Source organism: Camarhynchus parvulus, chromosome 5, assembly GCF_901933205.1.
Source record: "Camarhynchus parvulus chromosome 5, STF_HiC, whole genome shotgun sequence".
Taxonomy (NCBI): domain Eukaryota; kingdom Metazoa; phylum Chordata; class Aves; order Passeriformes; family Thraupidae; genus Camarhynchus; species Camarhynchus parvulus.
In genome coordinates this window covers 58,502,516-58,525,744 of record NC_044575.1, presented here as the reverse complement: position 1 = coordinate 58,525,744, position 23,229 = coordinate 58,502,516, and the positions used below count along the sequence as shown (strand labels likewise).

General features: G+C 48.1%; 1 protein-coding gene across 2 annotated transcripts; it reads right to left on the bottom strand.

The window, feature by feature from the left end:
• Window positions 1-2,171: 2,171 nt before the first annotated feature.
• GCH1 (GTP cyclohydrolase 1) lies at window positions 2,172-23,229 on the bottom strand. Of its 2 annotated transcripts, none has more exons than XM_030949467.1 (6): window positions 22,896-23,229; window positions 11,644-11,753; window positions 9,429-9,484; window positions 6,431-6,462; window positions 5,437-5,521; window positions 2,172-4,415 (listed from the first exon to the last, which is right to left on the bottom strand). In XM_030949467.1, the coding sequence occupies exons 1-6, from the start codon at window positions 23,185-23,187 to the stop codon at window positions 4,289-4,291; spliced, it is 702 nt and encodes a 233-aa protein (XP_030805327.1). In that variant the 5' UTR covers window positions 23,188-23,229; the 3' UTR covers window positions 2,172-4,288. The 2 variants fall into 2 exon arrangements, with proteins under 2 accessions (XP_030805327.1, XP_030805328.1); XM_030949468.1 differs by having other exon boundaries at window positions 11,710-11,753.

The following is a 23,229-nucleotide window of genomic DNA, read 5'->3' as shown; positions in this document are numbered from 1 at the left end:
AGTTTGGGTTTTTCACCTTTGCTTCACTGTCACAATCCTGATGTAGAGAAGAAGAGCAAACAGAGGGAAGGTGATACCTCCCAAAACCACCCCTGCAACACCCCAACACCAAAGACACAACATAAACTTGTTTAAGATGAGCAATAAATTCCCTGTGATTATATTCTTTGCGTATTTTAGCAATATTTCTTTGAATACTGGGATTTATTTTCTGTCCCTCCCAGGCCAAGACTTATTAGCAAGAGCTTTAATGTTTTGTGCCCCCTCAACTCCTAAATCCTGAGTGTAACTTCCAAAACAACTGGAAGGCAAAGCTTTTCCTAGAAGTTATTTCCAGAAGGGCTCAGCCAAGGCTCAAAGGGCACAGTTCATCACAGGCTCCTTCCCAGCTCCAGAAACAGGAGCAGGAACAGGAGCTGAGAAGCTGCTGGAGCTCTTTAAGGAACTCTCCAAGGTGTGGAAGGTTGTGGAGGCTGCACGAACACTCTGGGGGGATCCCAGCCTTGCCTGCAGCCACTCAGTTGCTGGAAGGCAGATTTTTGTCTAAAAAGAGCCTAATTTGGAGCCCAGAGCTGGAGGAATTGCCTGAACTGGAGCATCCTGGTGGGCTTGGCAGTGTGGGGCTTGGTGGCCAGGGAGGCCACCAAGTTTCTCCTAAATTTCATGATTCCATGATAAGAACCTGCACCTAGAGGTGGAACACAGGGGGTGAGGACCAAAGAGCCCAGGACCTGGCTGAGCATGGCACAGGGATTTATGGAATGGCCACTCCACAGCACAGGGGCAGGAGGTGGTGGGAGACACCCAAAATAACCAACGTGAGAGAAAAAAACCTCAAAGAAGCTGGTCAGATATTTTCCCTTGACAAAATGAAATTGATAAGCAACATATAGCACTGGAGAGCACCAGGAAAGGATGATAAATCAGGTGGAGTCCTGGGAAATGGGGCAGGTCAGGTCTGGGAGGATGTCCCCCTGTTTAACAGGTTTTGGTGCTTCTGTTTTAGCTTTTTGTTTCAGGTTTTGGGGGGTTTTCTGGTGTTTGTTGGGGTTTTTTTGTTTGGTTTGGTTTGGTTTGGTTTGGTTTGGTTTGGTGGTTTTGTCTTTGTTTTGTTTTGGTGGTTTGTTGTTTTTTTTTTTTTGAGCTATAAAGTAAAATATTTGAAGCAAAATACTTTGAAGCAAAATATTTTTTCACCCCAATGAAAACAGACTTTCCCATGATGGCCAAACCAGTCAGACTCCTTCCCAATCCCACACCTTAAAAAAAAAATAAAAGGCAGGGAATAGATAATTCCTTGCAGAAGTGCCTGTTTTCCCAAACAGAGCATTTCCCACCACAAGCAGCAGCTTTCATGCACAGCTGTGGGAAAGGCAGAGCTCAGCCTCACCACAAGGATGGGCCTTGCCAATGCTCCTGGGGCTTCCCAGGAGCTTCATTCCACACAGTTCAGAGCATTTGGATCAAAAGGACAGAAGGGGCTGGAGGAGGCTTCACTCATCCTCCCTTCTCCCTTCCTGGCCCCCAGAGTGGGCACAGACCCTGTGACCCCCTTCCCTCTGCACTTGGGCTGCCCTGCTCCTCACAACTCTTGGATCCATGCATTTTATAGGTTTTTTTTTCCCTGAATCCCAGCAATATCTGCTTCCTGGGAGGCTGGAGGACAGGAGGAATGGCTTTAAGCCAATCTACCCACCCTGGGGGCAACCCTGGGGCAACCCAACCCAACCCAACCCAACCCTGGCTTCACCTTCAAGGTCCCTTGCCACGGATGCTGATGGGATTTATTTGTTCAGGCCAGGAACCAGGAATTTCCTCAGGACAATGGGAGGTCCAGGAGAGCTCAAGAAGGGTACAAAGGGTACAAGAAGTCTGAGAAACCCCCCAAGCTCAATGCTAGGGGCAGCCACTGCCCCTCACCACCCCTGCTCCAGTGTATCTGCTCTGGATTGCCCTGGCTCCAAGCCGCAGCAAGAGAAGGTGACAACCAATCCTGGAGGGTTTTTTGCTTCCCAGTCACCAGCTGGGGATTCCCTGTGGATAACAGCACCCAGCACCTCATCCATGAGTGAAAACCATCTCCACATGAGAGAAGAGAGCTCAGTCCCTTCCCCTGGGCAGGACCATCACCTCCAGGTGCCCCAAGGATGCTCCCACTCCAAAGGAGAACATTTTGCTTTAATGTTTCAGAGACAATGCACTGGTGAGCAGTACAACAGGGGCTGTACATCCTTTACATATTTACACACGGGGTGTAGTCAAAGCTCCTGTGTTTGAACAATGCTGACATTCCAAAAAACTCACTGAGATTGACAACAGCAAAAAATGGGAACAAAATCCAAGGCCACGAGTAGAGAGAGGTGTGTTTTAAGGAGTACAGGTCACGTGGAAATAAAGAGCAGTGGTGGTGCAATGTGAACTTTATCCTGAATAGAGATAAGTGGTTAAAACACAACTTTTTTGGTGCCTCAGGACCAAGACAGTGTTTTACAGAGACTTAATTCCCAAACTGAAGCAAGGAAAGAGAAATAAGTGTACTGGTGTGTGCCTCTTTGGGTCCCAAAATCTCCTTCCAGTCGAGCTAAAAGGAGAGGTTCACTGCCAAGCTCAGGCAAGAAAGATTTAAGGCTTTTCAGCTGGGTATTTGTAACAAACTGAACTGAAAACTTTGTTTTCAGGAAAACAAATGCCATGGAGTTGGTGTGGCTTAGCAACGTGCAGCACAGCTGGTTCACACCAGAGACAAACAGCACCTAATCCTACACACGATTCTTCAATAATGCTGTGAAGGTCCTCAAAGTGAAATTCGTGTAATTCAACCCATGAGCTTGTTCTCCTTGGAAAAGCTCTTTAGGCCCAATCTGACCAGACATGATTTTCATTTTGCTTGGAACTGGAGCAGGAGGGAGGAATTTTGGTGAGATGGAGCTGGGCAGAGCAGGAACTGCCCTGAGCTCCATGGACATCTTGGATTGATGTCCAGCAAAGCAGAGAGAGCCCTGGGAGCCTGTGGGCAGCCACCCCCCTGGCTGACATCCCTTTTGCAAGCTCAGTGTGAGGAGGGTGGTTCTCACTTGCTCCTCATCTTTTCCCAATTAAGAGTTACAAAACACCCATTAAAATGGTAACAAAGCAGAAGTTCAGCCAAGTCCAGCTGGACTGAAACTTTTTGTACCAATTCTGTCACTTACAGAGGTTGCCACATACATAGAGGGGGGAAAAACGTGGTTTGATTCATCCTGGTGGCCCTGGAAATGCTTTTGTCAGCTGCTCTTATGAAATGAGAGCTGTTTGTCATTCCAGGTTGCTCTGCCCTGAAATAACCCAACCTGTGGGCAGGGAGGGGAGGTACCATGTGCTGTGCTCAGGATTTCATGCTCACCTTTGGTCCAGCATTGGAAATGGAAACCTTGGAATGCTTGCAAATCTTCATTTTCACATTATCAGACTGGTTTTAGCTTCTCAGCCTGACCCGTGAAAATCCAAGAAGGAAAGCTCAAGATATAAATATTAAAAACCTCTTTGGATACCTCAGTACTCTGCAGACAGACTCTGCAGGGCTTTTTCCTCTCCTCTGTTAAAGTTTCCTTAAAAACAGTAAGGAACTGACAGTTCAAGTGATCAGACCTTCTGAGGCACAGAGAAAAAGGTGCATAAACCCCTTTGTACTGAGACAGGGCTGTGCCCCAAATAATTCAGAAGTTAATTCCCTGCCTGTTAAGAGGATAGCAAAAATGGAGTTTACACATTTCTCAAACAAACAAACAAAAAAATACACAGAAAAGGAAGGTGAATACTAGCAAGAATATAAAACACACCAGAGGTAACAATTCAGAGGTATAACACACATATCCAGCTACTGAAACAGCCACTGCAGGACTTGCAATAAAACATGGTCCAATAATTGGGGACAATCCCAACCCTACAAAGATCCACATCCTTTCAGGTGTTTCCTGTGCTGCTCCACATTTATTCTAATAAACACCACATGTTCATTTCACTCCTGAGCCCCACTTCTCTCCTGACTGCTGGAAATCCTGCATCACGGATGGAAAAACATTTCCAAACTCCTGTTTGCGGCTTGCAACCCTGTGGCATCAGCATCAGTGGGAATCCAGGAGGAGCCTCCCTCATCCCACCTTCCCCAGGTGCCACCAGGAGCCTTTCACTGCACAAGGACTATGACAACAATTCACAACGATTTAGTTTAGAGCTGGGACGTGGGAACAAGGACAGACAGTGACACAGGACAGGACAATCCAGAGTGCATCCAGAGGGTGACACAGTTTCAGCTCCTGATGAGGGTCAGGAACTCCTCCCGGGTCTTTGGATCCTCGCGGAACACGCCCAGCATGGTGCTGGTCACAGTTTTACTGTTCATTTTCTGCACCCCACGCATCACCATGCACATGTGCCTAGGAGAGAGCAGAAAAATGTGCCTAGAGAAAGTCAGAGCATCAGGAACACTCCTGGGGAAGGGAATCCCACAGGGGGAGATGGTTCTTGCGCGGTGACATTCAGTTCTGGGAAGGTCACAAAACCTCCACAAGCAGAAATGGCACCTGCAGCACCTCAGCTGTGGAAGGGTCACATCCTCAGCCACTGAGCTCTGCCTTCTCTCTGATGCCAGGAAAACCCCACCTTCCCAAGGTGCACTCTGGTCACAGGACATGCCTGCTGCTCCAGGAGGCAGGAGGGGCACAGGGCATGGACCTGGTGCACTGGGGACAGCTCCTCACTGCCACATCTCCACAGAGGAGCAGGCAGCTCCCACTTTAAATGCGGGCTCCAGCACATCAGGATCACTAATTTTTTATTACTACTGGTAATATGTTATTATTAATAGGGTTGCTGTTATTATTATTACTGTAATTACTAATCCCTCTGCCTGCTAACCAAGCACAGCACAGAGATACCATGCACCAGCCCTGCAGCACAGGGATCACACAGACCATGATCCCACCCCTGGGACATCTGGGATCCCACCCCTGGAACTCCTGGGATCCCACCCATGGGACACCTGGGATCACACAGAGTTGGGATCCCACCCCTGAACTCCTGGGATCACACAGAGCTGGGATCCCACCCATGGGACACCTGAGATCACACAGATCTGTGATCCCACTGCTGGAACTGCTGGGATCACATAGAGCTGGGATCCCAGACCTAGAACTTCTGAGATCCCAGACCTGGAACTCCTGGATCCCACCCCTGGAAGTCCTGGGATCTCACCCCTGGAACACCTGGGATCCCACAGATCTGGGATCCCACCCATGGAACACCCAGGATCACACCCTTGGAACTGCTGGGATCCCACCCCTGGAACAGCTGGGATCACACAGATCTGGGATCCCACCTCTGGAACTCCTGGGATCCCACCCTTGGAACCACCCCTGGAGCTCTGGGACCCCACCCTGGAGCTCTGGGGTCACTCACGTGGCTTCCACGACGACGCCGCCCCCGGCGGGCTGTAAGGCCTCTGTGATGGCGATTGCAATTTGTTTGGTAAGGCGTTCCTGGACTGAGGGAACAACAGGGAATTCAGGCTCCCAGAATCCCAGAATGGTTTGGGTTGGAAGGGACATTAAGGCTCATCTCATTCCCATTCCAAACCCCCCACCATGGGCAAGGACACCTCCCACCAGACCAGGGTGCTCCAAGCCCCATCCATCCTCTTTTCCATTTGTATCCTGGGACAGACCTTTTATTTTCTTAAGTTTATCTTTGGAGCCATTTTGCATTCCATCTCTCCAACCACAATTTGTTCTACCAGCTCCTCCATTTCCTATTTTGCAAGAGGATTTTCTTGCCTCTCTGCTCTCTTTCAGTTTTTATTGTGTTTGTTCCCAACATTCCTGCTGCACCATTTATTCCACACGCCCAATTTCTCTGCTTAGGGAAAGGAAACTGAGATCAAAAATGAGCTTTGTCCTGCAAAGCTGTACTTCCTGCAGCTCCAGCACCCTCTATTCACCAGCCTGGTGGACAGTGAGACTTCTCTTGCCAAGACCAGGCCAAATTTAACCACAGGACAAAGGCAGCAGGATCAGCCCAACCCAAGGTTTGGACCCTGCAGCTTCCTCTCCTTCTCAGGGGCAGGAGGCAGCTCTTGCTCCACTGCCTCAGACAAGGTTTCCTGAAGGCATCTCCCCAAATCTCTGCAGGAGAGCTCATCCCCAGCAGCATCCAACTGGTTTAGTTATTCCTGGCAGCTCTACCTGGAGCACATTCATCCCTGGAATCAGTTCCAGGCTCCATTTCTTTTCCTAGGCAGAAGTTACCTTCACTGGGAATGCAGGGGCTAAGAACAACAACATAACCTCTTCAAGAAGAGTTTTTCTCCCCTCCTAAACTCCACATCTACATTTACCAGCCCCCTGCACTGACTAGGAGAGGAGAGCACACAACAAACACCAAATTTCGTGTTTACCTTGTAATCTTCTACTGTATATTTCCACGATCCTAAAGGAGAAGGGAAAAAGGCAATATTACAGTTATTTCCAGCTGGCCACTGACTGATCTTCACAATTAATTTGGGGCTGTCAAAAGAGAGCCCTGTGCTGATCTGTGTAAATCCATGGCTGTGAGGAATATCTCAGACTGCCCTTGGCACATCACTGTGCGGGGTGACAGGTTCCCCCCACCTGCAGCACCAGGGACTATTTTAGGGCAAACCAGTCACTCCTCTGGTCTCCTTCTGCTGGTCTGGAATTCCTTGTATCCCCACCCAGCTGCATCACACAGCTGTGGGGGAATTCATGTCCAAAGTCCCCCTGAACCCTAATTCCTGAACATTTCCCTGTGCTTCAGACTAGACCAAATGCTGCCTTAAGGTCAGCTCACATAATGGATGCCCAGAATGCTGGAATTGAGCAAGAAATATTTTGGATTTTTGCATTTGACCACAAATTTAGCTGAGAACAATGACACAGAATTGGTCTTATTTAAAACAGAATCTCTCCACCCACTCATATCTCACCCCATCCTTCACATTTCAGTGCAGGGATCACTTAATGGTCCCCTCCAATACAATTCCACATTTAAGTCATTGGTGGCAGTGGAAGTGACACTCAATGACAGCTCCAGAATCCACACATTTAACAAAATCCATATAATTGCTCTGTAACTGCAGGGGCTGTTCGTGCCAACCTCAAATGCTTAATTACACTTCAAGTGGCCACAAAAAGGAGTTGCTTTGATACCTGTCTGGTCACACCAGACAAAAGCCAGACACTGGCTGGCAGCCTCAAGCATCACTTACAAGAATCATCCCTGACAATGAGACTCTCCTGCTGGTTTTGAGAGAGAATTAAACGCACAAACTGCCCTCCAGCAATGGTTGTGTTACAGCATCAAACAAAGCAACTCAATATTTAGATTAACCATATGGATAGGAAACATGCTCAGATATTGCACAGAAGTCCTAACAAGGTGTTTATGTAAAAACAGTTCCTTGAAAGAGCATTTTCAAGCCTGAGCTTAAAACCCAGGGAAAGATGTTTGTTTACTGAATACAGGTCATCCACAACTACAGAAACTCAGCACATAAAACTAATCCTATTATGAAAGATTAGGCCTAGAGCACCAGCAGCCTCACAAATCTTTGCTTGAACACTGGCTGCATTATACAGGGCACCAAAGGCAGGCACGATTTGGCCCCCAAACCCCTTCATGGTGAGCACTCAAAAGTGAGAACATTTTGTTATACAAGAATCTAATCTTTTTATTATTGCAGAATATGGGAGTTTCACCCTCACTTTAGACAGAGGCAAGATTTAACCTCTGAGCACAGTGCAGGAAGCCTTGCACATATTGATGCAGGTTTCCATTCTGAGGATAAACAGAAAGGAAATTTTATCTTTCCAGCACCATGGTCCCATTTGCATTAAAAAAAATCCATGAAAAGCATTTTGAGCTCCTTTTCACAGCTGCAGTCAAGAGAGAAACAGAGACCAGAGCAAGCACAAACCAGTGGATGCACATTTCAAATGTGATCCTTGATGCCGCACTGCAGAAATGAAACCCCGAGCTCAGGACAGTCTCTTCAGGAGGAATGGATTCTCTTCAGAAATCCAACAACAACGAACAAACCCCCCAGCCCTGCACCACCTAAAGACCCACCCAAAACTCAACACCAGCCATGGGATGCCACACACATCCCCAAATATGAGTGGCCAACAGGAGATGAGGACTTTGCCCAGCAGCTGCAGGTCTGACAGCTCAGAACCCCAGGCTGCAATTCCAGCAGCTCCTACAGCCACAAAAAGAAACCATGCAGGAGAAAATCTACCCATTGGAAAACCTCTTTCCAGCCTTTTAACCAGAGCAAAGCCCACTCCTGAAAGCACTGCTGGGGATAGGGAGATGCCTCCCTGCAATGTGAATTTCCACAGCAGAGATGTGAGGTGTGACTCCAAGGATCCTTCCCCTTCCAAACCCAACTCCCTGTTATGCAAGCAGAGCCCAGAACAGATCTGGCTCACTTTAGGACATTTTGCTGCCATATCCTACACATTTCTTACCTGCTAAGAAAACCCAGCAGGCAGGCAGATTCGCAGGGCTAATTTCTCATTAGTGTTACTGCAGCTACAGCAGGATTAACAGATCCATCAGGGAAAGCAAAACCTACGTGGTCTTTCTGAGGTGCAGCCAAATTTTTAGGTTTGTTTCTCAAAAAAAGGGGGCCTTCCCTCTGATCCCAAATAATCTGCTTATTGAGGATCTACCATCCTCTTCCTCACCAGCATGAGAAAGTGTCACTTAATAACAAGAGTCAGGGCAACAACTGACCCAAGGGCACTTGCTGAGGGAAAAAAGCTATTTTACATAATAAATGGATTTCTCAAGTGCCTCACAATTGCTTTGTTTCTTAGGCTGAACTTTATCTATCAAATCTACCCCACAGCACTCTCAGCAAGTGTTCACTGAAAGAAAGAAATGTCACATTTTTCTGAAGAGTCAGCTAAGAGATAAGAGTTTTAGATTGAATTTATATCCATAAAATGTGGTCATTTACAGCTTTCAGATTTTTGTTCTTATTAGTCAATTTACACCCAAGTGGTAAAAAGCTGGAAATTCTCACTGTTTTTTGTGGCCTGCCTTAGAACAGAACAAAATTCTCTTGTTCTTTGCCTCAGAGCTCCCTGCAGACCCCAGGGCTCTGGGGGAACCTACAAAAGCACCAGGGCTCTGCTGCAGCCACTGGTGAGAATTAACACACAGCTCCAACACTTATCTGTCCTCTCCGCACAAATAAAATAAATTAAAAACAAAAAACCAAAAAACAATGCTGAGGATTGGTCTAAATCCAAATCCAGGACACAAAGTGGGCTGAGCTTTAGAGGGAGAGGAGATTAAAAAGATTAGCACAGCTAGCACAGCCTGGAATCCTTTTTACAAATTAGCATCACTTTCATTAGAACACTTACCTAGCGAGCTTGCTGAGGCCAAGTACTTGTTTGTTGGGGAGATAACCAATGTGTACCTGGACAGGGGAGAAGAACCATTAACAGCAGCAAAACCAGCCTCCAAAGGGCAGGTGAAACTCATGCACAGACAATGGGATGTGCATTTGCCCCAGAATTAACTCTGGGACAGCCCAGAAGTGTCAGCATGTGGGAGGAACGTGGCACCATGCAAGCCTGGGGAATTGTGGAGCTGAGGCTGGGAACACCTCATGAGGTCCTGGTGAAGAACAGGGGAGTTTTCCTGAGGGGGAGAGAAGTCACAGCTCTTCAAGAGTCCAGGCTTATGTTCCAAGTCTCAGGAATGCTCCAGAGCACTGCTGCATTTGGGTACAAAGGCAGTCTATTACTCAGCACAGCACTATTTGTCTAAAATAAACATGCTTTTCTTCCAAGACCTTCAATGGGTTTAGGGAGAGGAAGGAAGAGGGACTGTGCTTTACTTCCAGTGGAAGTTCTGGTGGCAAGAAGTACTTTGCCACCAAAAATCAGGCTGCACTTCCTGATTTGATTATTTTTTCTTGTTTTAGTATCAGAGATCACTGGTGATTAACTCAGCTTCCATCCTGCTCAAATATGGATTTGCTGAACATGTCCTTGAATTAAATTGGAAGAAGTTTAGCAGAAAAATGCTCAGATATGGAGGGAAGGACATTTAGCTCCTTGTTTTTAGAAATCCACTGAATTCCAGTGGGTTTAGAGTTATAACAGATTATAAACCAGTCCTTGTACCAGAGACTTGGAAAATGAGCCAAGCTAGAGCAGGGAGTGTCAGTGGGGGATTCTGGCTTTGCCTGGAGGCCCCATCTCAGAATCCTGTGCTGCTGTACCTGCAGTGGAGGCACCACAGTGCACCTGATTACCTGGCTAACTTGCTCACTCCTACCCCTCCTGTTAGGCAATCAACCCACTGACACCTGAAAAGACATGAAACATTTCAGACAAAGTGACAGACACCACTGAGAAATCAGCTTTGAATCCTGCTCCCCATATTTTTGCAGATTTCTTGATTTCCTGTAAGGTGCAACTGCAAGTGCAGGACCTACAGGTCAGTGTTTGCAGCCTGTTTGGTGCACCCAGCAGGGCAATGGTTACTCTGAATATTTAGAGCCATACCAAGCCAATTTGTAGGATGAGTTGGTGTTTGTGAGGAGATTTCTCCAAACCACACAGGCTAAACAGCTGGATGTAAAAAAAATGCACACATTGCCATGGGAGTAACAGGGAGAATATACACAGTGCACACAACCAGGGGTAACAGGCACAACAGAAAGCTTGCACAGAAAAAGAGGTTATCCTGTTCTCCAGTATAAAACACCGACAGCAAGAAAAGAAAGCAGACAAACCTGAATTGACTCAACTAAATAAACAGCTGGTTTCTGTTCATGTATTTTATTACTGGGAGACAATTTGCTTGGAACATATGTGGCACTGATTGAATTTTACAGACAACACAAGCACGTGCTGCTCTTGGACCTGTGAGCACTTCATGGTAACAGATGGCTCAGGCTGAGCTCCTTCATTCTGTGCTGGTAAGGGGCTGAAGAGGCTGAGATGTGCAGCTCCCATTCAGAACTCTTCATCACCTCTACAGTGGTTAACTGGAGAAATTTTATTTCCCTGAAGTTGTTGGGAATACAATTCCAACACCCTCTGAAGCACCAGCCCCTTTCGCAGGACTCCCCAGTCACGCACAGCCAGTTTTGGCCTCCCTCTCCCTGACCTGGCTCACATAATTAAGGCAGGGCTGCTAATGAGCTTGTTCCACTCACAGGGGGTTTCAGAGAGATGGATGTGCTCTGGATAGCTCTGAGCCAGGAGCTAAATCCATGACAGAGCCAGCGTGCAGGGTGAGCTGGTTTAATATCGAGATGTCTGCCCTCAAGGCTTGCTGCTGCTTCATGGAGAAGAGCTTTGATATGAAATGTCAGAAACCATTAGATTACTTAGACTAGGAAAGGTTGAGCATTATATTTCAGGAGCTTAAATTCAAATAAAACCTCACATTAAGGAGACCTTCCTTATTTGTATTCTGAAGATTAAACTTCTAGAACTGTAGCTGTAAGCAGCAAGTACTTACAGCCTTAAAAAGCTTTGTAGCTACAGCTGCACAGTCTTTTACATGTACTTAAGGTCTTTTATTGTGCATTCCCACATTTGTTCTGTGAGGGAGAGTTACCTTTCCAACAAATGGAACGAGGTGATGCTCACACAATGAGAACATGTCTATGTCCTTCACAATTACCATCTCATCATGGTCTTCGTCGAAGATGGCGTCGTTCAGGACATCTGAAATCAAACATTTGCATTAAAAATAAACCCAAAAATCGTGGCAGGCTCTTCCAGCCAGGGCTTGAGAAAGCTTGTAGCAAGGGCAGAGCTCTCTCAGGGCTATAGATTTTAGGGTTAAGGTGTGGGAGGGAAGTGAGGAGTAACATCACAAGCACGTTTTGGTTTGGGTACAATCCCACATCTGCCCCGGTGTCACCCTGCCTACGTGCTGCACCACAAGTCAGCCCGGAGTGTTCTATTTAATTAATAGCTTGAGCACGGGTTAGAACAGGTCTGGTCTCTGCAGAATTACTGACATCATAAGAGCAATTAACAGCTGACACTGTGGGCTTCCATCGGTGCTTCCACCAAGCAAAGCCAGCCCGAGGTCAGGGAAAACCTAAACCACCACAGTGGTTCCTGCAAACACTTTAACAGCAGCATTACTGTCTCCAAGAAGGCTTTACAGGCAAATTTCATCCTGCAGCACGCCAGGCAGCAGCTGTTCAGGTACACACAGAAATCAGAGACACATCTGGAGTGAGATTTGCTGTCCTGATCTGGAACAGGCAAATCCACACTCCAGGCTAATTCTGCACCTCAGAGTTGGCAGAAGAGTGAGGTGCAGAAACCCCCACAGAGACAGAAGGGAGAAGCTCAGTAAGGAAGGGAACACATAACATGACACCTGGCTAATCTCAGAGTTCAGAATGGATCCTCGGTTGATTTTCCACTTTCAGCAGTCCCTTGACAAATTCTGAAACAATCCTGGCACATCACTCTCCACAAAGATTGCAGGCACTTGAACCATGCTCAGAGATGTTAAAAGTAGAATAGTCCCAAGTCAAGAGCCCAGGTCTTTTGAAGAACAAGAGAGAAAAGCTGGGTATGAAGGAGAAACTTACAGGAGAGAACCAGCTGTACAGGTGGGCTGATAACAGGGACAAGGAACTCTGCAAACAAGTTCAGCTGGAAGCTACACTGGCTCCTTGGGGCTCCTTCCAGGAAAGCAGAGTCCCACACACCACAGCCAGACCAGGGCACTCAGGGACTGCCCTGCAAGCACCAGGGAGCACCTGCAGGGGTGGTGACACAAACCTAGTGATGGTGACACAAACCACCGTGATGGTGACACAAACCCAACAGTGGCGGTGACACAAACCCAGCAGTGATGTCTGCTCTGCTTACCTTGGTGCCTTGCCCTGACACACACGTCCAGCTAATGGCCACCATCTGCTGTTGATAAGGGATCATCATCATGGAGCATTTTAATTTCCTGCCTGCTATCAGCCCTGCACAGGTAACCCTGGAAACTGCGCGCCAGGCGCTCCGCCTGCGACACGGGATCCTTCCTGAGGAGGGCTGGCGAGCTCCAAGGCAGCCAGGATGAATCCCAGGAGGGTTTGGATCAGGTCAGAGGGCAGGAATAGGGGCATGAAAAAGGCCAGGGAAGAGCTCTGTGAAGGTACATAAATTCTGATCTTTGAATTTCTGGGTCTGGCTTACACCAAGCACTGCTGGAGAGGGTTTTGATTGCATGGGCAGCATCAGGCAGTTGTGTAATTGTGAATTCAGCCAGGCAAAGGGAGAACCCAAAAGAGAGGATCTGAACAGGCTCACGGGAGAGGGAAGGGGAGGCAGAGCAGCAGTCTGGGATCTGAGCTCCCTCCTGCAGCACTCTGCAGCCGTGCCATTTCCACAGCAGAAAGGCAAACAGTGGTTGCACAAAGCCTGCTGCCGTGGCCAGAGTTATTAAAACAAAATCCAAACAGATCCACGAAGCATCTCCAGAGTGACTGCTGCTGTTATTAGACCCCAGCTCAGGTCACACCAGCCTCACCAGGAGCATATCAGAGCCTGATGTCAGATATGGATTTACGTCAGAGCACGAGCAAAGCAGATTGTTCAGAACAGCCAGAAATGGCCAAATTCTCATTAAGAGTCCTGGTGTGTGACACAGAGCAGGGCCAGAGATACAACAGAAGGTACTTCACTCATGAAGCCTCATATCCATGTGTATATGGATGGATATACACTAATTAACAGAGGAAATATATATGAGTAGGTCCTCACAAACTTTCTCTCGCAGCTGTGCTGTATCATGGACACAGCTCAGCCAAAGAGATGTTTTAGTGACCTCAGAAGTACCACACAGGCAACCCCAGGAACAAGAGGCATCCTGCATCCTTCTCATGGCCAGAGCAACCAAACAGGAGCACCAAGGGCACCCACCCTTCTCACACATCCCCTCCAATGCCACGGCCCAGCCTCAGCAGTGTGGGCAGTGCCCCTGCACAACCAGGGGAGTTTCAGAGGTAAGAAACAGTTCTGCACAGCAAGGATGCAGCCACAGAGCTGTGAGGAGCTTCACCTTCTTATTTATAGTGGTCTTGCCATTTTTACACCTTTTATTGATTTATTTAATATTAGCAGCAAGTAGCAGCCGGGTCACAGACAACACCTGCAGCTGTGCCTGCAGTGAGATGTGCTGATTTTGTCAGCACCAGCTACTCCCTGAGAAGAAAGGCCCACAAAGGAAGAAACCAGCTCAGTGTTAGGCCCTCCAAAAACTCCTCCACAAGTGCCAGGTGATGCAAGGACACAAAGGTAAAGCCAAGTGTGAGGCTGAAGGTCGCCACCTGAATAAATGGCCACAGTCTTGAGTGGTCAGCCACCCTTACTCTGCTCCAGTCTCTACTTCACAAATCTCTCTTCCTGCAAATCAGCTCAGCTTGAAGCCTGCCCATCCCTACACCTCCCCCTTTGGAGCCCAGGCCCATGTTGACAAAAGCAGAGTGAGCAGAGCATCTTTCCATAGCTGCTTCTACCTGCGTCCCACTGCAGCAGCTGTTTGCAGTGATCACACAGGAGACACTTCTCTGGCACAGACTCAAACACCTTGTGCAGGGAGGCAACACCATACAATCTAAATTTGTCAGGGGTTTTTTAGAGGTTTTTTGAATTTTTTTCTATTTTCTTCCATTTGCATCAAACAGGGCTCATAAAAGCTCAGCCTGTGTGCTGCAGCACGTGTTCTGGAAAATTTAACAGAGCTGAAAGGACAGAAGGGGAAACAGTCTCAGACTAACCAGGCCAGAAGCAAAGCTGGAGACAAATTTTTGCCCCTTTTCCCATTCTTCTCCACTCTACCTACCAAGCCATGCTGCCTGCTTCACTAGTTTGACTTCATGGTTTGTACAGAGAGTTTCTGCTCTCTAAATTATTCCAGCTGAATTTTCCTCCAGACAAAAGTTCAGTTCCTGGTGCAGAAACTTCAGTGGGCTGCTGAAACTAAACAGTCACCTGTGCTGCAAGTTAACTCCAGAAACAGAGCAGAATTAATTTGCCCTTTATCTTCAAAAAGAGTTGACAAAATGAAAAATCAGGACTGGATGAAGACAGAATGAGAAAGACCTTTCAGGATTCTGCGTCAGAGCTCCGCAAAGACACCTGTTGCTATAGAAACTATTTGCATGGCTTTAATGTGACACAGGAAAGCAAAAGCACCTCTGGCAACCAGAGAAGGCAGAGCCCACCCAGAACGGGCTCGGGAGGTGATGGGGAGGAAGGATGGCAGCACTGCAGCAGCTTCACAGCACTCCAGAGCTGCCTTTTTCACTGTGCTGGGATGAAGGGATGCAGGCTGCTCTCACCAGGAGTTTAAGCACTTCCCTGTGGTGTTAAGCTGCCTCACAGCTCCAATTGAAGTGCAGGTTGCTCAGTGCCAGCAGGATCAAGGCAGCCTCAGGAGCTCCCTGCCACTGCTGCTGGAGCTCATCCATCCATCCTGGCAGAGACAGAAGGCACAAGGCTCTCCTGGCCCCCGTTTCACAGGTCCTGGCTGTCCCCACTGTCCCTCGCTCCCCACAGTGACATTGCCACAGGCAGGGCAGGAATGGGCTCAGGCCAAGGCAGGATGACATCCTGTGGGACAATTCACACCCCCCAAACAAACTAATGTGACACTGTTCACAGGGGTCTGAGGATGAGGGAAGAGATGAGGATCTGACTCCATGTTTCAGAAGGCTTGATTTATTATTTTATGATATATATTGTATTAAAACTATACTAAAAGAATAGAAGAAAGGATTTTATCAGAAGGCTAGCTAAGAATAGAAAAAGAAAAATGATAACAAAGGCTTGTGTCTTGGACAGAGAGTCTGAGCCAGCTGACTGTGATTGGCCATTAATTAGAAACAACCACATGACACCAATCACAGATGCACCTGTTGCATTCCACAGCAGCAGATAATCATTGTTTGCATTTTGTTCCTGAGGCCTCTCAGCTTCTCAGGAGGAAAAATCCTAAGGAAAGGATTTTCCATAAAAGATGTCTGTGACAACTAAAGTGTCAGACACCTCCAGAACACAGAGTTACACCCAAAGCAGTGGCAGGGAGCTCACACGGGCCAGGAGCAGTTCATGGTTTGGAGGGTGCTCCAGAAGAGCAGCACCAGGAGCCAGCCAGGGCTCACTGGCCTTTAAGGCAGAGGCACCTGGGGAATGCTGGCAGAAATTTCTGGTTGTCTTTCTCAGAGTCCCTGCCCAGCTGAGGACAGATGTGAGTTAACAGCTGGATGTGTGGCAGGGAAACCAGCAGGGTCAGGATGAAATCTGGGAGGGAACTGCTGGAAAAACCTCTCAGCTACTGCTGGGTAAAGCAGTAAAATGTAAAGTTAAACCTGGCTTTGTTTCTCATTATTCAGGTGATGACATTACAGGTAACTGGTTAGGGAAAATAATCCAGACAAGCAACAAGAAAATTATTGCAGCCTTTGAGTATAAAAAAGGCACCAGGAATTTGTTACGCATTCAGAGAGCCAGGCTATAAAAACATTAATGTAAAGGGCTTGTACTGCTGCAGAAAGTGAATGACTTCAGGTGGCTAAGAAAAGGAGGCTCTGGGTTTTGCTTCAAGATGTCTTGAAGAGCTCTAGAAAGAGCCTGAGATGCCACATGACTGTTTAAATAGGCAATAGGGTTCAAAAGATGCTGAGAAATGAACCCTTGTGATAACACACCTTCCTAGCAGGAGCCAGGAGAACCCTTAGGCACAAAAGAATTTACAAGTTTATGGCTACTATTTCAGATTTCATCACCAAAATTCTAGAAACAGACTCTCAGCTTCAGACAGCAACATTTGCTTCAGAAGCAAAGCTCAGTCCCTCAGTTACCAGAAGGGAGGTGAACCAGACATGTGATTCAAGGGACATTTCATAGAAGCAAAGATAAAGGAGCAGCATTATTGCTGTTCAGCTAATTCTGGCTGTGATTTGTACAGATTGGTTCATTTTCCTGTGAGATACCCTCCATGCTGTAGTGAGACTGGACTCTATTCATAACAGACCAGCTCCTGCAGACAGATGAAGCCAAGATTAGGTTCTAGAAGTTGTCCTCTGCCAGGAGGTTTATTAATATGGGGGAAAGCAGCATTATGGAGATGCTCATTAAAATGTATCAGATTTTTCAATAACCATTTCAATGTCCCATGTCACAGAAGGTGCTCACCCACACTTCTTTCTGAAACTGAAACAAAGGAAAAATCAAAGACAAAACACTTTAGAAGAGCAACATGAAAGATCAGAAGCCTGCAACAGCTCAGATCCAAGAGGTTACAATATTTAATAAATTCCTGACAAAACCCAACCAAGCTTAGTGTTACTTGAGCACTAACAGGAAGGGGAGATGATCCAGGAAAGTCCCAATTCCCAGAAATTTCACTGCATTTAATGTGTGCTCCAGCACAGTAGGCTTCCCTTCTGTGGGGGCAGAGGTTGAAGAAACCCCAAAAAACCTCTCTCTGAACAGCCCTGTGTTTCCCACCCTCTGGTTTACCCTGGCTGGGGCAGAGCAGTGCTGAGGCTTCAGCTGTTGACAGATCCCAGTGCTGCATCCATGTCCTCATGGATGAGCCAGCAGCACCTCAGTTCCATGAAACACATGCCATGTCCTCCTGGATGAGGCAGCAGCACCTCAGTTCCATGAAACACATGCCATGTCCTCCTGGATGAGGCAGCAGCACCTCAGTTCCATGAAACACATGCCATGTCCTCCTGGATGAGGCAGCAGCACCTCAGTTCCATGAAACACATGCCATGTCCTCCTGGATGAGGCAGCAGCACCTCAGTTCCATGAAACACATGCCATGTCCTCCTGGATGAGGCAGCAGCACCTCAATTCCAGGAAAACACAGCAGCTCCCCAGCTCTGGCAAAGGGCAGGGCTGCTGATCAAACAGCCTTGTTTGCTCAAGGCACTGTGTGTTTTGACACAGCAATGCTTAGCACCTCAGCACAGCAAACCCAGCAGGCTGGAAAAATTTAGGAGCTTACACCATTGCTGTCCTCTGTAAAAAAACCAAACCCACACAGACTGGTAGAAAAGATTATTAAGGTTGAATTTTTCACCCCTCAGTGTAGGAAGAGCATATAAACTGATGAGTGAGGAAATGACCTAACTAGTTTTTTGCTTTGAAATAAAAGCTGCTCAGCAGAGTCACTTGCCTTGCTAACGTGCAGCCTTTCAAACCTCAGAGGTCCAGGAAGCAAAGTCATCCCCTCCCAATATTTCTGATTTTCATTTCCCTGTTAAACACATGGAAAGGATGGGTGAGCCTGCCAACATGCCTGAGAGCTGCTCACATGAATAAAGGCTGCGAGACGCCCCTGGCACCATCACCAAGCCCAGACTGGTGAACAAGTTTTGCTTTGAGTGTTTGTGGCTGATGAGAACAACTTAACTTCCTCCTGCAGATGCAGGCAGCTCGTCCAGCCCTGTGCCTAATGTTTCCTGCAGGATTACACAATCCAAACCAACTCATTTGTGATTCACCTTTCAAAGGCAGGATCACTGGCACTGTTTCTGTAACTTACCAGTTGCTTGGGTCTGAACCCTTCAGTTGAGTTAGTGCTGTCTGCAACCTTGTATATCCATTTATTCTCATTTATTCTCATTCTTATTTTACACTCATTTACTGCCTTTGCCCACATTTGTGCTTTGCAGTATTGACTGTCAGACCCTCAGACAGCACCTCTGAGCATGCCATGAAGCCTTTAGTAAAAGGAGGGACAAGGTTTCACCTTTGTGTGGCAGGTAACTGCCTGAACCAGCTCTCAAAAAGCTGAAGGCACCTGGCTCTCACAGCCCTGCTGTCAGCCCTCACCAGCCAAGGGGGCTGTTCTGAAATACAATTTACACCCAGAAATAGGAAGCTGATAGATCTGACCCTGGAAAAGAACAGATGTTCTTGGATGCTGGCAAAGAAGCACTGCATGAAATCGGGAGTTGCTTTTTTGGTGACTTTCCTACTCTGCCATCCTTACCAACACATTGAGAGGTTTCTGTTGCAACAGCTGCCAGTCCACATCAGTGCTGGAGTGTCTGCACTGAGCTGTCAGGATTTTAATCTGGTCCCCAGGTGGATTTTACTTGAAATCACTAGAGGCATTCTTGCCAAGTGTGATGACTGGTACTACAGAAGTGGGAACAGCACATTTGAATACATCCTGTCAATGAGAGAGGTTGAGGCCTTTGGTAAAGCCAGGATTAATAAATGACAATCTGGAATTAACAGAAAGAGCCAGATACAGATATTTAACAAGTAAACTCTGCTAATGGCTCTGACACACAACCCTGAGCAGCTGCAGAGCACAGATAGCAGAGATGAGTGGAGGGTGAGGCAGGAACAGTCACTCTGCACTGCTGAAAACAAGGCAGGAAATACACCGAGTAGAAGCTGGAAAGCAGAATCAGCTTCTCTGCTGCCCAAAAATCTGAATGGAGAGACAGAATTCAGGTGTTATCTTCCCTACAATACTACAAAGTTAAGCTCTGGGAAATATAAGCATACAAATACAAGCAGTTGTCATGGAAGCCAAGTGACAATACCCAGCACAGGAGATCAAATGACAGCACATTGAACCATGCTCCAAGTTATTATTATTATTATGTTCTCAGACACACAGAAACCAAAAAGCTCATGGAATGGTTTGGGCTGGAAGAGATCCCTAAAGGCCATCCAGTCCAACCCCCTGCAATAACAGGGAGGGAGGTGAAAATCAAGCACACCAAGCACAGACCTGGCAGGGCACAGCAGCTTTACACTCTCAGGAGGGAACAGAGCTGGGGAAGGGTCTGGAGAACCAGGAGAGGCTGAGGGAGCTGGGAAGGGGCTCAGCCTGGAGCAAAGGAGGCTCAGGGGGCCCTTGTGGCTCTGCACAGCTCCTGCCAGGAGGGGACAGCCAGGTCAGGTTCTGCTCCCAGGGAACAGGAGGAGAGGGAACGGCCTCAAGTTGTACCAGGGGAGGTTTAGATTGGATATTGGAGAAAATTTCTTCACTGGAAGTGTGATTAGGCACTGGCACAGCTGCTCAGGGCAAGGGTGAAATCCTCTTCCCTGGAGGGATTTAAAAGCTGTGTGGATGTGGCACCTGGGACAGGGGTCAGTGGTGGCCTTGGCAGTGCTGGGGGAATGGTTGGACTCAATCTTAGAGGGCTTCTCCAACATAATTCTGTAATTTGGGTGTATATCTGTCACATCTTCCTTTGTGTTCCTTTATGGAAAATGAAAACTCCATCAGACATTAATTGCTTCCCCCTCCCCAGGGCAGATGCTGCAGCAGACAAGGCCACAGGGCTGATTTTAAAGCCTGTCCCTGCTCTGACATTCACTGCCCTGGGTCACCTGTGTCACTCCCTGCTGGCTGGACACTGTGGCAGCACCTCCACTCCCTGTGAGCTCAGCAGGGACCTGTGGCAACACACACACACACTTTGCCTCTGGCCATGTGGCTGTACAACCACCACCACCACCACTGAGTTTTTACCTGAGGAACCTTTCTTGGGAAGATGGAACTTGCAGCTATTGTAAGAGCCCCTCATCTTCTGCCTGTTGCAGGAATAAAATGGAAACACTCCTCAAAACACACCCTGCAAATCCCTGCTTTAGCCTCTGCCTACCCAGACAGCTCCACAGAAGGAGCTGAATAAGCTGCAAAAAAAGCCTGGGAAAACAAGAGGTCAGGGCTGCCTCTTGTCAGGTTTTTGGGGAGGGTTTGGGCTTGTTTTGGTTCATTTTCTTTTTCACTTGCTGGTCCAGGTCCCAGCCTGGCCAGGCAGAGAGCTGGGTTAGTATAACCAAGGGAACAGCACAGGATGCTGCAGCAGAGACAGCAGCAGTCCCAAAGCTACTCTTGTGCCCAAATATTCTGTAGGGTTCATCAGGTATTTAAAACTCTGTAAGAAGAATTTACTCATATTGATTCTCCTAACAAACTCTTCGTCCACCACTTTGCTGTCTGCTGAGGGCTTGTCCTTCAGCTGCAGCTCTTCCTTCTGTTTGGCTGGGAAAAGTGGAAGCTGAGCATCCTGCAAGAAAGGGTGAGCAGCTGGAAAGTAAAAGGGTTCCCCACCTGACACAGGAAGGAATGTTTGTGTCACAGCTTCACATGAGTTCCTAAAAAGAAAAAAGCAGTCCAGGAGCAGAGCACGAGCAGTGACATTTTCTATCCTTGGATATGACACAGCTCTCTGCCATGATAATCAGAGAAGAGGAGTATCAGAACTACTCTGCTTAATCTAATGAATGTGAGAGATTAGAAGACCCCAGAGATCCCACCTTGGAGCACAAAAAAGTTTTTAAAATTACTTCAGGTAACGTGAGCACACAGAACTGGCAGGAAGATAAGAGAGGACTTAAGAAAGGCAGCAACCTCATCCAGGTTCAGCAGAGAAATTTGTGCTCAAATTATCACTGGAAACCTTCCCTGTGCTAGAGCCTGGCAGGATGGCTGAGAGACCTCCTGTGTTTCACAGCAGTAAAATGAGGAAAGTTAATCCCAGTAAACAAAAGATGAAACCTCACCTCAAATACACAGTGCAGCAGGATTAGGAGAGGAACAAGGATGGCCACTGCAGCCCAGAGCTGCTCCCAGCTGTGAACCAAAAACCTGGCTTGATCTGAAAGGCAGAGCAACTTCCAGGGCAGAAATCTGTTCCTGGGACACAACAGTGGCACAAGAGTTTAAGCTGGCCACGAGTAAGTGAATGCTGGAAGTTGTAGAAATCTGATTTCGAAAGAACCGACAGCATAGAAATAAAAAAGAAACTAAACACAAACCCCAGCCTTTAAGTTGAAGCACACTGCCCTTAGAGAAGGGCTCTGATGTGCCAGCAGGAGCTCCCTGATGCCATCAAGAGCACAGTTCAGCCTTTGCTTTGGGCTACAGCATCCTGATGGAGCTGGGGCAGGCTCAGCACCCCAGCGCTGCATTCCAGAGAGCAGAGCAGGAGCAGCCCTTCCTCAGCCACGCTCAGAGACCATTGCTGGCTCTGCTTGCATCCCTCACTGGCAGGAACTCGCCTTTTACTGTAAGAAGGAGCAGAAAGGGGAATTCCCAAGCTCTCCAGGCTCTTTTTTATTGTTTGTACTGGGTACAGTCCTTAGCCAAGAGGCTGAGAAGAGGAAAAGTGATGTAAAAAAACAAATTTTCAAGTATTTACCCTGCACTGGAGTTTATTGATGAGAACATATCCCAGCCGGTTCCTTTCCTCACACCCTCAGCCAGCAAGCAGAGACACCCAGCTGGGGCAGGGATGTGAGCCTGGGGCTCCCCTCCACACCTGCACTTGCTGCTGGGACCCTGAGATGGGGAAGGGATCTCCCTGTCCTCTTCCTTTCTCCTCACCTCGCTTCCTTAAGTTTCATTCCCACCTTTGAAAAACCTCACTCGATTAAAGCACCGGCAGAACGGGACTTTTCCTGAGAAAATTCAAGCTCCTTCTGTCGGCTAGTGGGAACAAACCTGGATTGGATTGGGTTGGATTCCCACCGTGTCCGAGCACAGCCTCGCTCGGCCGGGGAGGGAGGAAGGAGGGAACCCACGAGTTCCTACGCCAGGGCTGGAAAAGTTTCCATCAGAAGAGAGAAAGCAAAAGCACTTGCTCTGCTCGCCCAAACGAGAGGCTTACGACAGAATGGAAACTTTACCTGCACAGAGTTTAATAAAACAAAAAAAACCGAGATATTTGGGGAGGGAGGGGACAGCCAGACATCCAGGTGATAAGGAGCTGGGTGACGCGGTGACAGGACAACGACGCTTTACGAAATCCATCAATCCATCAATCCAAACTCCATCCCCGCAGCCCCGGCAGCGCTGCCTACCCGCGATGGTCTCCTGGTAGCCCTTGGTGAAGAACTGCATGGCCGTGGCCGCCCTCCAGGGCGTCTTGAGCAGCCCCTGCCGCTGCGGGTCCTCGCCCAGCGCCCGCAGGATGGAGGTGTAGGCGGCGGCCAGGCCGGGCAGGCTCAGCTCGTTGTCCTCCTCGCTGCGGGGCCGCTCTCCCCGCCACCCTTCCCCGCTGCCCGCGGCCCCGCGCGGTTTCTCCGCGGCCGCGGCCGGGGAGGGCGGCGGCTCCCGCCGTGCGTACCCGTTCCAGCCCCGCGCCGCCTCCATGGGCAGCGCTGCAGCGGGGCCGAGCCGTGCCCGAGCCGCGCA

Excerpts from the sequence above, each read along its gene's own strand:
- GCH1 (XM_030949467.1), bottom strand. The coding sequence starts at position 23,187 with ATGGAGGCGGCGCGGGGCTGGAACGGGTACGCACGGCGGGAGCCGCCG. Across the intron at positions 9,485-11,643 it reads TCGTTCCATTTGTTGGAAAG|GTACACATTGGTTATCTCCC; the intron begins GTAACTCTCCCT and ends TCCCCTGTCCAG. Across the intron at positions 5,522-6,430 it reads ATACAGTAGAAGATTACAAG|TCCAGGAACGCCTTACCAAA; the intron begins GTAAACACGAAA and ends TTGTTCCCTCAG.